Raw genomic sequence first — 15,486 nt, 5'->3', positions numbered from 1 at the left:
TTTGAGAGCAAGTAACTGGCTTTTTTTTCTTTTGCTTCATTTTGTGCTACCTGGAACAACTTGCAGTCCCTAGCCCTCCTATGCCTGAATTTTAGGCATGGCCTCTGAAGCAAGTTTGGTTAAAAAAAAAATTTAAAAAAAAGTGCCATCACATATTTCATGTATGCTGTCACTGGAATGCTTGTTGAAAACCAAAAATTTTACCATGACTAGACACATGAGGGCACTCCTCACAGGCAGCAGTGCAGGCAGTGCACAAAGGGAGAGAGAGAGGACTTGGAGGCAGGAAGCTCTTTGTCACAGGTAGTGTGGAATTCAGGCATCTCCCTATCTAGTTGCAAACCAGTCACCCGCACCCCAATCCTATACCACCAAATTGTCCTAGGAAAAGAACTATACAGACCCTTGATCTCTACTTCTCATGACTAAATCAATGTTGAGGCTCACATCTAGGCTTTCAGAGTCAGAATTCCCATCTGTCACTTTGGCCGAAATTGCTTTTAGTGTGGTAACTTTTCCCATAAACCTCGTTTCATGTCACTTCTCTAAGAAAGTTTAATTAGAATCTCTTTTTTTCTGAAACCAGCAGAATTGCACTGCTCGTGAACTGAACTTTAAAATGGGTTTGTTGGGTTGCTAGTTTCTTCCCCCAATTTGTGATAGAGGCTCCACTGAGGGTACATTTTGTAGTGACTTGTGTTTGACTTTCTGTGCTTGGTTGCTTTACATGCCCTGATAGAGGATAGGCTCAACACCACAGAGCTGGAGTATGTAGATTTTCAAATGAGATGTAAATTTGGAAATGTAATTGGGAACCCAACAGGGAAGTTCGGATTTCACAGATGGAGTCTTGAAGGAAAATCTATGTGGTACACTGTAGGTGAGTTTTGAAGTTATCCAATGTTCATGGGTATTTAACTGTTCTAATCTCCACTAGAGAAAGATTTAAAAGAGAAGTATCCATTCTTCTGACTTTTGTCCATTAAGAAGGGAGTTTAAAACACATATGGCTCTTAGATTTTTTTAAAAAGGAGCTTAAAACATTATAAAAGAGTGTCAGAATATGACCCAGATCTCTAGGATCAAAAACTGGTTCTACCATAGGTGAAAATATTTAAATGGACCAATATTGGCACTAAAAATATTGAAATTACCATTTGAAAAATGCGAATTAGGGAATTATATGCCCAGAGTCTAAGGCAAAAATCTAGGAAAAAATGTAATCAGGTCTGAGCAATTTTTAGCATCCTTTGTTTCTTTTCAGTGACCAGGGAACATTTGCCATGCTCTCTGAATGTGTTTGAGCTTTCTTAACTCCAGAGTAACTCGAGGGAGTGAGGCAAGGTTAAGAGTGGTTGGGTCCAACCCTGACAAAGGCAGGTATATTCATGACCTGTCACGCCCATATTTCTTCTCCTTACAAGAATTATCTCACCCATCTTTAAAGCTGTCACATTTAAACTGACATTTTTCAGTGGTGAGCAAAGTCTTGCTACACAAAAATTGTACAAAATCCTTCTGACATAAATTCAGGGCTTCAGATGGGGTAAACAGAGCTGCAGTCCTGAACATTCATCTTCTTATTTGAACGAACAACTCTTCCTTCCTTCCTGGAATGTGACTTAACATTTTGAATTCCTATTAAATCCTGGCTACACCCAGAGACCTCAGAAAGTGCTAGAGAGAGAGAGCAAACATCCTCCTGTACTTGGCAAAAGAAGAAACGGATGCTTGCGTGGCTTGCAGGCTCAGCTGCTCAGGCTGCTCTGGAAGAGAACTGGTGAACCTGGGTTGCCAGAAAAAAATGTTACCATGGAGCTGAAAAGCAGTATTTGCACCTGAAAGCAGCCAACAAATCTGTAGGACACATGTAACTGCAATGGAAATCCTGCAAAGGGAATCAGGCTCTTTGGAGTTTTGGCTACCCAGTGCCATTCTCTCCCTAAGGAAATGGTAGCCATTCTCTATATGGCCCAAAGTGCTTTTTGGGAGCTGGTCCCATCTTGGCACCAGGGGTGGGCTCTGATTAGTCTGTGCTAATTAGTATATCCCCTGGATGGACTTATGAACAACAGTGTGCAAGACCTTTGTTGGGAGTTCTGAGAAGATTACTTGCTCCATGTAGAAGCTACCTGGAAAGGTTTTCTTTTTTGGACAGTGTTGGGGACAGAACTGAGTCATATGAAGGTGGTCATTTGTCACCATTTTCAATACAATGTCAGCCTAAGGAGGAAGAGGGAACTGAGATAATCAAGAGAAAGGAGCTGGTGTCCTGATAAATTAGACTTTTTGTGACTCAACCAATACATTCTCTTTATCAGTTAAAGTAGCCAGAGCCGAGAGTTATGTTACTTGAACCCCAGGTCTCCAACTGCTGCATGGTGTCTAAAAGAAGATTGTGGTATGTATTCATCTATTTATAATGTAAATGAAAGAAGTATTATTTTTTTCTGAAAGGGTGCTTGTTCAAGAAACAACATTGTACAGAGCTTTGCACTGAAGACTCTAGTCCCTCAAGTTTTCTTGAAAACACTACTGAGAATGTTCAAAAATGAGGTATCAATAAAAGAATGAGCCAAGTGTCAAATGCAGCATATTTTAATTTGTTTCAAATAAAGCAATATATGTATATATATATTTTTCAGAAAAACACCAGATGTTAAATTCTACAAAGGCGCATGTGTCTTTAGCAGATCATGTTTGTCTGTTCATTAAGAATTTTTTTCAACATTAACTCTCTAAAGACAATCAATAGATTGACATCACCGCTACAACATAGGTTGCTAACTGAGCCTCAGATCTTCAGCCACATCTTGATTTTCCTAACAAATGAGTAAATACTGCCTGGCTAAATGCTGCAAAATCTTGATGAGAAAAAGCGTCAACAGATCAAGCAAAGCCATGAAAGTTATGAAGCAAGCTAGAGCCGAGTATTAGAATTAGTAAAAATGATTAAGAGAGGATAACACAACCATACAGGGTTTGTATATTCTGATTGACTCTCTTTTGGCAGCGAATTGGGTCAGCACCTCGGGCAGGGAACCAAAACTGAGTGAAAACTGCTCTTTTCTCTCCTAGCTCAGGCCACCAACGTCACAGCCGGGACTGAGAGAACCGTGGCATCTGTGGAAACTTCTATTCTCGTGGGACAGAGATTGCACTGTGAAACCCTACCGACGTTGCCCCGGAAAGGCCTGGCCTCTGAGTTGTCTGAAGCATGCTGCCTTCGCCGGGGCTTTTCAGAATGGGCTGTGGCCTCTGGGGTCTTTGTCCCCAAAGGGACCTCTTGATTTTTGGTGCCGCCTTTGTTTTTGGGACGGAAACCATTGTGCGGCTGTCTTCTGTGATCATGCCGGTTGTTGCCCTTCATCATTGGGTCAGCTTCATTTCCAATGCCCTGTGACTTGGCAGGCCCATTTAGCCTGTTGTTATGATACTGTGGATTAAATCTTCGTCTTTGGCTAGAAGGTCCATTCTGCCAAAAAAGAAAAGAGATTAGTGTCAGCTGCTAGCAAACCACAGATGACACCAGTAGACAACAGGGAAACCAAATCTCTAAGCTACAGGTAAGCTTTTCACATCCCCAAAGAATGCCTCAGAAGAATACAGCAACATGCAAATGACATCAAGCTAATAAAATCCTTAGCACAATGTGGCCCGTCTTGTAAATGGAACTGCAAGAAAATTACTGATGTTGAAAGAGAGCCTAAGAAGCACATAATAAAAAACCAGGCCAAATAAAACCAATAAAGAATGCTTAAAACACAACAAAATGAAATGTACATAGGGCAGGGCAATGGTGATTCTCTGCCATGATAGTTTCTGAGATGTTCTATATAGCCCATGTATATGGATTCTAATCACATGTAGGAAGAAAAAAGTAAAATTCTCCATAATTTTTCTTCTTTAAAGCAGTTTTCTATTTTATTTCAAAAGGCATTACCATAGCTCTGAACTATTACTTTGGGCAAATATAGAGATGAGGTATATTTGGTACATTGTGATGGAATGAGGAGATAACATGTATTTTCACAGAGGCAATTAGTTCTTTTTCTAAACTTTTTGTAGCTGTAAGCTAACCAATTTTGAAGCCTTATACTGAAAAAAATCATGCCTTTAGATCAACATCCAGGAACATAAACAGATGAGTAATTAGGAAGCAATGGATTAAGCCTGTCTGTCCCTATGGAGGTGAAAGATTTCTGGACTTCTTGAGGTGAATAAAAGCCAACATTTATGGAATGAATACAGAGTGCCAGGCACTGGGGAGGTGCTTCACCATGTGTTGTCTTGTTTATCATCATATCCCCCTTGAAGATAGTTGCTGTTACTTGCTTCATTGTACAGATGAGGATCATGGGTTTAAGAAAGTTGCTAAAGGTCTACAGTGAGAAAATGGTGGAGCCATTCCCCCTTGATGTACTATCTCCTGACAAAATTCATAAGTTGGTTATTACATGAACATGGACCTGTTTTAAAAATCAAACCTCTATATTAAAATGTGATTCTATGAGTTACAAGAATATAAAGTTCTTGATTTGTGCACAGTGACTACTTGGTACAGATTTAGGGCACACTAACCCCTAATCCAGGGCCCAGGGCAGGAGTATAAATGCAGGCCCACGTGGCATCTATCTGAGTGTTGTCCTCCTACCTCTGGCTCTGTCTCACGCTGTGAGGGTGTCTTGCACATATGAATGTGGACACGCTAGCACCATACCTAAGCTCACACCAGTCCCACAACCATACCCTTTGGACTTATAGGTATATAAAGTGGTAGTGTGGTCTGCCCTCAAGGCTGTATATCCAGGGAAGTAGTCCAAACAGACCCTGAGAACAGGCTTGAGCCCATGTGAGAAAAGAATTCCTAGAGTTCAAATCCTCGGAGCATGTTATAGAAGACAAGAGTGCAGATTCTGGGTGGCCATGTCTCCTTTGTTCAATGACCCCTCCACTCTATAGGGAGGGTGAGGCTGGGGAGGGATGGAAAGAGTTATTTTCAAGTACCAGGTCTCTTCTTGCCCAGTCTACAGTGTTCTGGCTTAGACTTATAAGAATATTTCAACTTATAGGAGCCATTATCTAAAATGCTGAAACAGTGAGCAGGAGGATTATCTACATCATAGCATCTCATATGGCTTCCTTTGTTTTTAAGAAATTATGAAAGAGAAACTCTTGCTCTAAATGTTAGATATAAATTTTAACATGGTGTTCAATAATGAGCAAGGAGTAGGAGAGATGAAGATGCATTTAGACTACAAGTAAAACAGACTTGCTTATGATCTTTAACCTATGAAGAAACAGAATGCTCCTCACTGAAGTGCTACTTTGAAGTTTATGAAGATATTCAGGATCTGAGAAATTATAATCAGTGCTATTAGTGAGAACTCTAAAAGACCAAAACAAGACTCAACAGGCCATGGATTAGAAAACCAGCATTTTAGGGGGAATTTTTTTTCTTTTTTTACAGATCACAAAAGGTGTCTTTACAGCATGCCCAATCTCTGTTATCATTAAATCTCATTCCTTGTTCATTCTCTAACCATAAGGTAGAAACCACCTTTCAAAGGTAGAGTGGAAAGGCAGGAGAGAAAGAATATTATCCTTTGGAAACTAGTATTTTTAGAGGCCAGGTGGATAGTATGAATAATGGCATTTTGAAATGTGTTTTCCTCTACTAAAATCCCAAGAGAGGAAGAGAAGTTTACACTAACGTTGGCCTTTTACTGATAAACTAAACGTAAGTGGGAATCAAATTATCTTTAAGAAAAACCACACACCAGTTTTCATGGCACCAATGGTTTCAATGGCCTGGTTCTGAATCTTGTTCCTGTGGCTGTGTGGGTCCCTTCCACATGTAGGCCAGTAATGGGGACCTGAGTATGGTGGCAATCAAGGGAGTGAGAAGAGCCATCTCATCATGTAGGTGGACCTGCTCTGGATCTGCTAATGTCCATCTGCATGAGATTCTTGCTCATGGGAAAAGCCCAGGAAGGGTAGACCGGATGGACTAGGGGAGTCCTGTGGAACCAGGTAGTGCTGCTGGGGGTAGAGGAGTTTGGGAGGAACCCCTGGGAACTCAGCATCTAGCAGTTGCTGTTTTCTTCCTCTGGAAATGGATGGTTTCTTTCCCTGTGACAGTGTCTGCAGGAATCCTGCAGGCAGTCAAAAGGCCCCCACCAGTAGCTTACCTGCTTGTTGGTTGGCATGGCCTGGTGAGAAGGGTCGGTGGTGCTGGGAAGACTGCTCACTACTTTTGGGTTTGCTGCTTTACCCTCAGAGAGCTTGTTATGATTGGATTTCCGGGTAAAGTTACTCTGTTTCCCAGAGGTTGCTGCATGAGCATTCAGCAGAGGCAGCAGGTTGCTGCAGGGAGTTCTTGAGGAATAGTTGTTCTTTGGATGTGTGACTGCAACAAGAAAGAGCTTGGTGTTAGGCACAGAGTGGGGACACTGCTGCCAGAGACACCATTAGGAAGCACTAGAGGATGAAGGAACTGGCAGGAGCTCTGTACAAACATTAAGGCAAGGTTTTGTTTTTCGAAGATGTCATTTGAAAGGGTACCTCAGTGCTGAGAGACCATTCAGTTTCTCCTGTGAGAATCACTAAATTGATTACAGCATAATCATCCAAGTTGGGAGACATTTGTAGGAAATAAAACTTAGCAGCTTAAATATTATTCTTTAGGTCAAGAATTACCAAAGGAAGAGAGATAATGAAACCTTGAGGTTCCCTCTCTGGCCCTGTCTGCAAATGCCTTCTTCCTTGTAGATTCCCATTACCAAACCCATTCTTGCCACCCTTGTCAGATCCCTGGACTAGTGAGTCTGGAAGACACACAGATGAAAAGGTATGCATGCAGACACTCGGCTGTCAGAGCTGTGATGTCTTGAGAGCATGAGAACAGGAGCATGTCAGGTGTTAGGAATCTTGTCATTCTGGCTCTTGCATATCCCCTTGCCATTGGGTCAGGCCTGCCAGTCCCTGATGCATCCTTTAAATTCTAATAGAGCTACATTATCCAATCCTTTCTTAGCTCCACTGTGGATCTGCACCATTTCCAATGCTGCAGGCAAGGTAGGCTGATCAGGTGGACCCCACTCAGAGCTCAGGCTCAGGGTGCAGGCAGGTCTGTTCAACGTTTATTATTGCCATTCCCACTGGTTTTGAAAGTGGTGGTTTCTGACAGGATGATTTCTATGTGATTATGCTGAATTGGGCCAGAGGGAATCAATTCAAGGATAAAGCTGTGACTTCTCTCTCACAGCTCACCAGGATTTGACTACCAGGCCGGACAGCAAGACCTTTCTCTGAATCTTAAAATTGTCACCAATTTTTAAAAGCAATTTTCTCTGCTACCTTTGTTGGATCAGACTTAATCCTAGCATTCTGCAAGGGATTAGGAGTGACTAGTAAGGATCACAGCGAACAGTAGAAATGGAAAGGACAGGGGCCAGTCCCTTCATCTTATAGTTAAGGTGAGACAGCACTTTGGGGCTGTTGGCATGACTCATCAGATTCAGTGGTGTGGGGTCATTATTTCCTATAGCTTGGAGACTGCTACTTCCAGTTCATTAGCTGTGGGCTCTCAATGTGCTCTCAACAAAGCCAAGATGGAAAGGGCCTTGTGAGAGACACAAACAGGTGAGGCTCTTTCATTGGGACTTTGTAATCTGGTAAGGGAAGGTTTCTCCCATTAGATGGCACTGGAAGGAGAATGGGTAAAACTTTACCACCCCACCTGAGATGGTTGAGAGTCACTCAACATTAGGATCTTGCTAATCATCCTGCTGAAGTGGAAACTGGGATGGGTAGTTAAATTTCCAAATGTGAGTCCAGCATGGTGGCGTACATTTGTGATCTCAGGGACTAGGGAGGCCGAGGCAGGAGGATTCCAAGTTTGAGGCCAATCAGCAACTTAGCGAGGGGCCCTCAGCAACTTAATGGGACCCTGTCTCAAATAAAAAAGGGCTGAGGCTGTGGCTTGGTGGTTAGGCAGCCCTGTATTCAATCCCTGGTACAAAAACAACAACAAAAAATTCCAACTGGGAACTGGGTTGTTTGTAAAAGCTAGGGATGGAGGATGGCAAATAGGTTGATTTTTTGTAAGGGAGAGAGCATATAAGGAAAAAATAATTTTAAAGCAGTGCAATCAGAAAGTCAGGTAATTGAGAAAGATGTGTGAACAAGGATGCTCTGCAATATTTCTGTTTTAATGGTAAAAACTGGAAGCAACTTGGATGCTACATCAGAGGACTGGTTACATCAATTATATTTAAATAAGTGATCAGTTGAATACATTGATATGGAAAATGACTATTATCTATTGTGAAGAGACAAAAATGAATTGTATTATTATATATGAATGGAGCATATAAAACAGTTAATGATATTACAACATGCATATGTGAATAAAAGATAAAGAATACCCCCCAAATGATGTCATGTTCTATTTAATATTAATTCAATAATTTTTAGATCAGGTTTATTATTGTTACATTTGGTGGGGGTGAGCAGTTTCCACTTAAAAGAAAAGTGCAGCTCAATCTCAATTTTTCAGTTGACTGTGAGACTGTGGATTGTTCTTGTCCCTCACTCGTCCTTCTTTCCTCCTTGTGGCTCTCCTCAAAATCACATTAGAGCTCATTTCCTTCTCCCCTTGTGGGTGGGCTGGAGTAGGGGGAAAAGTAGCGGCCAATTTTGTTGCACATTAGCTGCTCTAATTAAAGCTTAATAGGAAACAAGACTAAAGCTAATGGCTGAAGTGAGGTCTTTCATTATCTGCAGGTTTCACTCAGCAGAGGAAACCAGGGGAGAGGGCAGGGAGCTCAGGGAACTGCAGAACAGCGCACAGGACAGCTGGGCCCTGCACAACAATAGCTGATTGTTTCCAGACTGATGAGGACCTCACACTCTCTGCAGAACAGTCTCTGTAGACCAGGGCCGTCTGAAATCAGAGGAGCAGTTCATCTGGCGGTGCTCAGGAAAAGTTTGCAAAAGGTATAAACCAGTTGACCTGTTCTGTTCCTCATAATAAATCCTAGGGATTTACTGATGGGCAGTGGCATTTGAAGAGTCTAAGTTCAAATCTTGACATTTCTAGTGACTTGTGTCATGACCTTAGATCATTAAATCTCTTTAGACCTCACTTTAGCCCCACTGGGGGACTGTACACCTGACATTTCCAATATCAATTCCAAAAAGCACCAAGCTTACTCACACAGAATTATTTAGCAAGTATGCAAAACTCACTTTCTCCGCAGAGCATGATTTGGGCCTTCAGCTGTTCGATGTCACAGGAGAATCGGGCAGCCTTCCCCAGCTCTTCATCATATTTTCGCTCACTGACAAAGTGCTGGAGGAAAGAAAAGTAAAGCAGGAGCTTCACAATCACAGAAATGACTGAGACACCTGCACATTCATTCCCTCTGCTCTTCCAGTGCCTGCTGATGGTGTTGTGTAGCAGCATCAGAGAGGCTCCATGGAGTCAGTCTTGGTCTGCCCTACCTGACCATGATCACCTTGTTCTGGGAATACATATGGGTTTTGTCTTTCCCCTGTCCAGGCTTAGACAAAACTGTGATGCAGGAAAATGTCCATCTGGAGTCATCTATTTAACCTTTTAGTGCTCCTTGCTAGAGCAATTTTCTGACTTATATTCTGGCAGAGGCTTCCTAGTTTGGCCAAGGGCCTACCAAGGTATTAACCATCAAGAGAAAACACATCATCTTTCCTAGACACCCATTCCTATTTTAAGAGGGAACCAGGAAGTCCAAAAAACCTTCAGTATCTAGAAAACATCTTCAATGGTGGAATTTCAAGTGCTGTTATATAGGAGGTGGAAAAGAGATTATTTTCCAATTCATTTAAAATTCATTTTAAAATTTAAAGATCTATGTGTAGATGACAGAGTGAGAAATAACTATGCAGAAATAACTATGACTCAGTCCCTCCTTGAGTTTACCAGGGAGTTTACCTAATGGCAGGGGAAGAGATATCATTAAATACAAGGTAGAATAAAGTTGGTGCTTTAGCAATATAAAAGAGGAAGAAATGATCTCCTACTGAGGGAATAAGGAAATAGTTATGCAAGAGGGAGCATTTGAGCTGGAACATTATAAAAAATATTGAACATTTACCAGACACTGACCAGATTCTTAACAGATAATCGCACTTTCATCTGGTCACCTTATTATGAAATCAGGATTATTATTATCTTTATTTTACAGATGGAGGAAATGGAATTCTAAGAATCTAAGGCTGTATATACTTTCTCCTCAAAGATGTAGAAATTTTGGAGCTGTACTGTTTCACTCCAAAGCCTGTGTTACTACCCATTATATGAGTGGAATTTTGAAAGGTAGAAATGAAACTTGGAAGAAGACATGATTTCAATAGACCAGGAAGTTGCAATTTTATATTACTCACCTGATGTTCTAACAACTTGAGATTTTCATAGGGGGAATTGAAATATATATTGCAGTCCACATGTGAAATTTATTCTGAGAGGAAGGGAAGGATCATACCAGGAAAGCCCAGATATGCTTTGAGGGATAACTCTGAATTTAGGATGGAGGAGTGGCAGTGGGAGCAGAAAGTCTGGTGGCCATAGCAACAGGCTGGGTGGGAGGCAGCAAAGACCAGAATAGAGAAGACAGGGAAACACCCCAAGGCTTTGGTTCTCATCTCCTTCCCAATGATCTCCCTTTCATGCCTAACCAGGATGGAGGAGACCAAAATGTCACTTGCCGCTTTCTGCCACACTCCACCAGTGTACACCTAGATGAGCAGATACTCTTCCAAAGTAGCAGCAATTCTCTTAAAATGACTCTGGTTTCCTAGAGGTGGGTAAAAGGTGGAGTGCATGTGTGTGTTTATTTAGTTTACTGAGTGAAAAAGAGGAATTTATAAACTGCCCACTTGGTTGTGAATACTTGTCCTTGCCTTTCTGGCAACCACTTCCCCTTTGGGCAACTCCAATGCTGTTTAAATGTCCCACAGTCTCATTTGGTCTGTAAATCAAGGTGTCACATCCACTCTTGGCCAAATTATAGATGTGGTCCAAGTGGAGGATAATCAGCACCTTTTTCTGAGATATTTAAACAAGGAAGGTGGCTCCAGGGCTAATGATGTTTGAAGGTTACTCACTCCCACGGTGTCCAAAAGACAGAATCTGGGAGTGCTTGTTTCCCACATGACTCCAGCCATCCTAGTTTTTTTTTTGCTTAGTTTTAGATCCATGTTCTTCAGATTACACTCTGATTTGGTGACCTATCCTTGACATTTTGTCAAATTCTACTTGTTCCTGAGGTTATCCAGGGTCACTTCTGTTGCTGGCAATGGAAAAAGAAATCTAATAAATACACATTTGTGGGTAATAAGATTCATAAAAAGGCAATTAAGCTTGAAAAGGAGAAAGGAGTCTCCACAGATTGCTTTATAATCCCTACTGTTACACTGAGTTCATACTTAGGGTGTGCTTAGATGAGTGTGTGTTTATAAACATACACACAAATTACATAGTGTGAAAATACTGTTCCCCATTCTGGCTATAATTCATGGTTGAGTACACTTTACTTGGGTCAGTTCCTACTGACTAAGAAAATAGCTTGTATCTCTCCTTTGTAGTAATATATCCCTTCAGGTCATATTATACTTAAATATAGTGATTAGGTGGTTCTTCGTTCTTCTGTATTTTGCATTTCAACCCTGTGAAAGAGAGCTGGGTGTATGGTGATAGGCCTTCGGAGAGCAGCACCCTGTGCATGCAAAACAAACATAATGGTGATCAGATCTCAGGCTCAGGCTGGGACATTTCAGAACTGACCTTAATTTCTGCCCTGAGTTCAGCCAGCTGCATCTCTGCCATCTGACTGGCTAGATCAGTAAGTCTCTTTAGTTCTTCTGCTTTCTTCTGACGCGCAGTCAGGATTTCCACTGCCAAGTAAGATGGAATAATGCGTTAGGGCCAGAGATTTAAACATTAAGTGACAGAATTACTTGGAATTAGTTCTCCCTCTACAGACAGATGACTTAATTGGACCACAACTATCTTTTCTGAGTTGGTCACTACAGAGGGTTCATCTTTGATGCCCTTCACCAACAACCCATTTCCTTGCATCCTTATGCCCTAATCCCCAAACTAAACCTGGTTCTTTCTGATTCACCATCTACCCACATTCCTCTTCTTCATTTTCTCCATTATCATCTGATGTCACTTGCTTAATTGGAACTTTCAATGTGTGAGTTACCCAGAATAACTATCTCTGAAAAAAGACACATTAAAATCCTATCAGAACCATATTGCAAAGCTAGGGAGTCCACTGAGCAAAATCCATTCTTCTGTATGTGCTGTACCTTAAATTCCAGCAGCACCAGACCTTCTAAATTTTAACACATACTCACTTAGGGTAACTAGCTGTGTTACTGGCACACAGATATAAAAGTTTTACTTTATTGCTTTTTGTGGGCTGAAAAATGCGTCTGCTTTTGATGCTCTGCAGATATATTCCCATTTTGCAAACGGAGGGAAGTTCCAGACAGAGGATCTTTGTTATAAGAGTCCCCAGTGGAAAAATTTCAAGGGTGAGTCAATCCAGCTTGAACTGGATTGTGTGAACTCTTTAACATCTGAACGTATAAAGAAGACACTGGGGACTTCTCTGGTGCCATACTTCCCCATCTCTGTCAGATGAACTAAAGATTCAGAGGGATGTAGTCACCCCTAGGTTAAACTGTGTATATGCATTTCCCAAAAGGTTATGGAATAGAAGCAACAAATATAAACACATTAGGTGGGATTTACATATGAAGTTTCATGTTTCAATAAATAGTCCTGAGATCTCCAATTCATCATATGTGAATTGCTTTTATTCCTTTTGGACAGCCTTTTGAGTTCTAAGAAAATAGGAACCCTGTAAGATGTCATGTATGTTGAACTCATATTCTATTCTTTTTGAACAAGGACCAATTGCTTTGTAAGACCAGATTCAGGGTGTTCATGCGGAGCCAAACAATATAATTTCTGATTTTAAGAGTTCTTAATATATAAAATGTCAAATAGCAGTCCCCTCAAAAATCTGAAAAGTACAGAATCCATGGAGAGTTAAGATTCCTTGCAAACCACAAACCGTTCTTCAGAGGGACATTAACTTTTTAAACTAATGTCAATGTTTAATCAATGTTGAGAAGTCAATAAAATAATTAATCTACAAGTCATAAAGCCTAATCATCTGCCAAGATATACCAATTATGCTTTGGTTATTTACCTGAGCTCCCTTACAGTACCACATAGAAAAAACAGTAGAATGAATCAGATATAACTTTCCTTTGTTCCTGTATGAATAAATGACCCGTGTAACGTCACATCATGTACAACCACAAGAATGGGAAGTTATACTCCATGTATGTGTGATATGTCAAAATATATTCTACTGTCATGTATAACTAAAAATACAAATTAAGAAAAGAAAAAACATGTCTGATGGTCTTTCGGGATATAGAAGAGCTTGTGAAAAAATTGTCCAGGAGATGGGTGTAAAGGAATTTTCATCTCAATGTAGATAATGTATTATTGAATATGATGTCTCAGGTTACCCAATTAGATCAGAGGTCACAAAAAGGTGGTCCATTATAATTTTTGGCTAGAGGACTTGTTTTGTTTGGCCCACACATTACTTCTACAAATTAAGTGCTCACATTTAAATATTAGGAAATTCCACTTGAAAGCTAGATTTCTGGTGTCTCTTAAGATACTGGAATTTCTGGCTATAGTTAGTCAGCAACTGGCTAAAGCAGAAGAGCCAAAGCCCTATTTAGATGGAACATGGTACCTTCTCACCTGTCCCTCTCAGCAGATTAATGTTACCTGCTTGTCAATGTCTTTAGTCATTCATGGATCTATAATACAGACTGATGATCCATGCAGTTCTTTGTGTTTGGTGCCCAGTACCTGGTACACAGAGAGTGCCCATCATGCTTGCTGAATGAAGGATTCAGTGAATTAACAAGTCCATTATTTGAAAGAAATATCTAATGAAGGATTGAAGTTCCTAGGGTCCAGGGACCACTTAAGAACATCGAGGACCCATACCTTTGAGTGGTTACTTATTAATTTCCTTGCCATTACAATTCAACATTAAAATTAACACTTGAGTAAAAAGACGAAATGAGATACTTTCATCTTGCAAAGTACAATAAAATAAATTCTGAAGACCCAGACTTGACAAGCAATTAGTACAGTTAGTAAAGGGGTCAGTCAGTAGATCCTGAGTGACTGCTCCGCTAAGCACATCTGACTTTTCTTAATGGATCATTTGTGGGACTGGTGACAATTAGGGGTCATTGTTCTTCTTGATTATGTAGAAGTTGGGCATTCACACCAAACATAAGATTTTTAGAAATAGATATAAATGGGCCCTAAAATGGGAATGCAGGTGCAAGATCACCAATAAATTCTGAATTGAAACTCATGCAAATGTGCACGAAAATGAATACTTTGCATCAGCAAGTGTTGGGATGCGTTTTACATATAGTCTCATTAACATTTCAAAGCCTTTCATTATGAAAAAAAGCCTTAAAAGTTAAGATCTAAAGCCAATATTCTTTAGGGGCAAACATTTTCACCTCAAACACATCAATCACAGAAACAAAAAGCAAAAACAAAAACAGATCAGATCTTAAGATGCATTGATCCTGTAATTTAAAATAGAATAATAAGTATGTTTTGAAAGCACCATCCTTTCAGAAATCTGTAGAGGGAGACAATTCCATACAGCTTAGGTTTTTACTGTGTGCAGAACTTAATATTATTTATGCACTTTTATAAACAGTATCTGGTATGCTGAAATCCATTTTCTCAATAGGATTTATAAATTTCTTCAAGTTTTTGGAACGCATTGGAAGATTGGCTCATATTACTTGAACCATGGAAAATCTTAAGGCTTCTTCAATAATACTCATCAGCAGGTGTGCTCAGAATTCTGGGGGTGTGGGGGGAATGTCAGAGCAGAAAGGAATCTTTTAAGCACAAAGGTTCTTTTAAATTCTTTTTATTCCTGACAAATTCTTGTGAATTTGGCATTTTACTTTGTAAAATGCCTGTGTTCCTGTTAATACAAAGTGATCTTTTCTTCCCCGTATCTCTAGTAAACTTCACACCCTAAGAACATGCCTGTGCAGGCCTCCAGTTCCCTGGGTAGACAGATCAAGTTTGAGATTCTAGTACTACAATGTTAAGTTTCTCTATCTGTAAAATGTGTATACACCCTAAGAAGATTTTTGTATACACCATGTGAGTTACTGTGTGACCAAATGAAATAACATTTGTGAAGTGTTTGATATGGTTAATATAATCAAAATGGTAATTATAAATATTAGCAACAAAGTGAGATTTATTCATTCTTTTTTTTGCAATTACATTAATGTTCGGTAATATTGCATCTCACAGTCTATATACACTAAACTGATTATAATACTTAATTTAAC

General features: G+C 40.2%; 1 protein-coding gene across 3 annotated transcripts in view; it reads right to left on the bottom strand.

Annotated features, from left to right (window-relative positions):
* Positions 1-2,582: 2,582 nt before the first annotated feature.
* The window catches only part of Spats2l (spermatogenesis associated serine rich 2 like), a 137,527-nt gene continuing 124,623 nt past the window's right edge, over positions 2,583-15,486 (bottom strand). For all 3 annotated transcript variants that reach the window (XM_048808253.1, XM_015481205.2, XM_048808254.1), the window contains 4 exons: positions 11,828-11,937; positions 9,253-9,355; positions 6,192-6,409; positions 2,583-3,475 (listed from right to left, as the gene is read on the bottom strand). In XM_048808253.1, coding sequence (XP_048664210.1) covers positions 3,080-3,475; positions 6,192-6,409; positions 9,253-9,355; positions 11,828-11,937 — 827 coding nt within the window. In that variant the 3' untranslated portion in view covers positions 2,583-3,079. The remainder of the gene's footprint in view (positions 3,476-6,191; positions 6,410-9,252; positions 9,356-11,827; positions 11,938-15,486) is intronic.

This window comes from Marmota marmota, unplaced genomic scaffold, assembly GCF_001458135.2.
Source record: "Marmota marmota marmota unplaced genomic scaffold, marMar, whole genome shotgun sequence".
Taxonomy (NCBI): Eukaryota; Metazoa; Chordata; class Mammalia; order Rodentia; family Sciuridae; genus Marmota; species Marmota marmota.
This window is presented reverse-complemented; position numbering and strand designations above follow the sequence as displayed.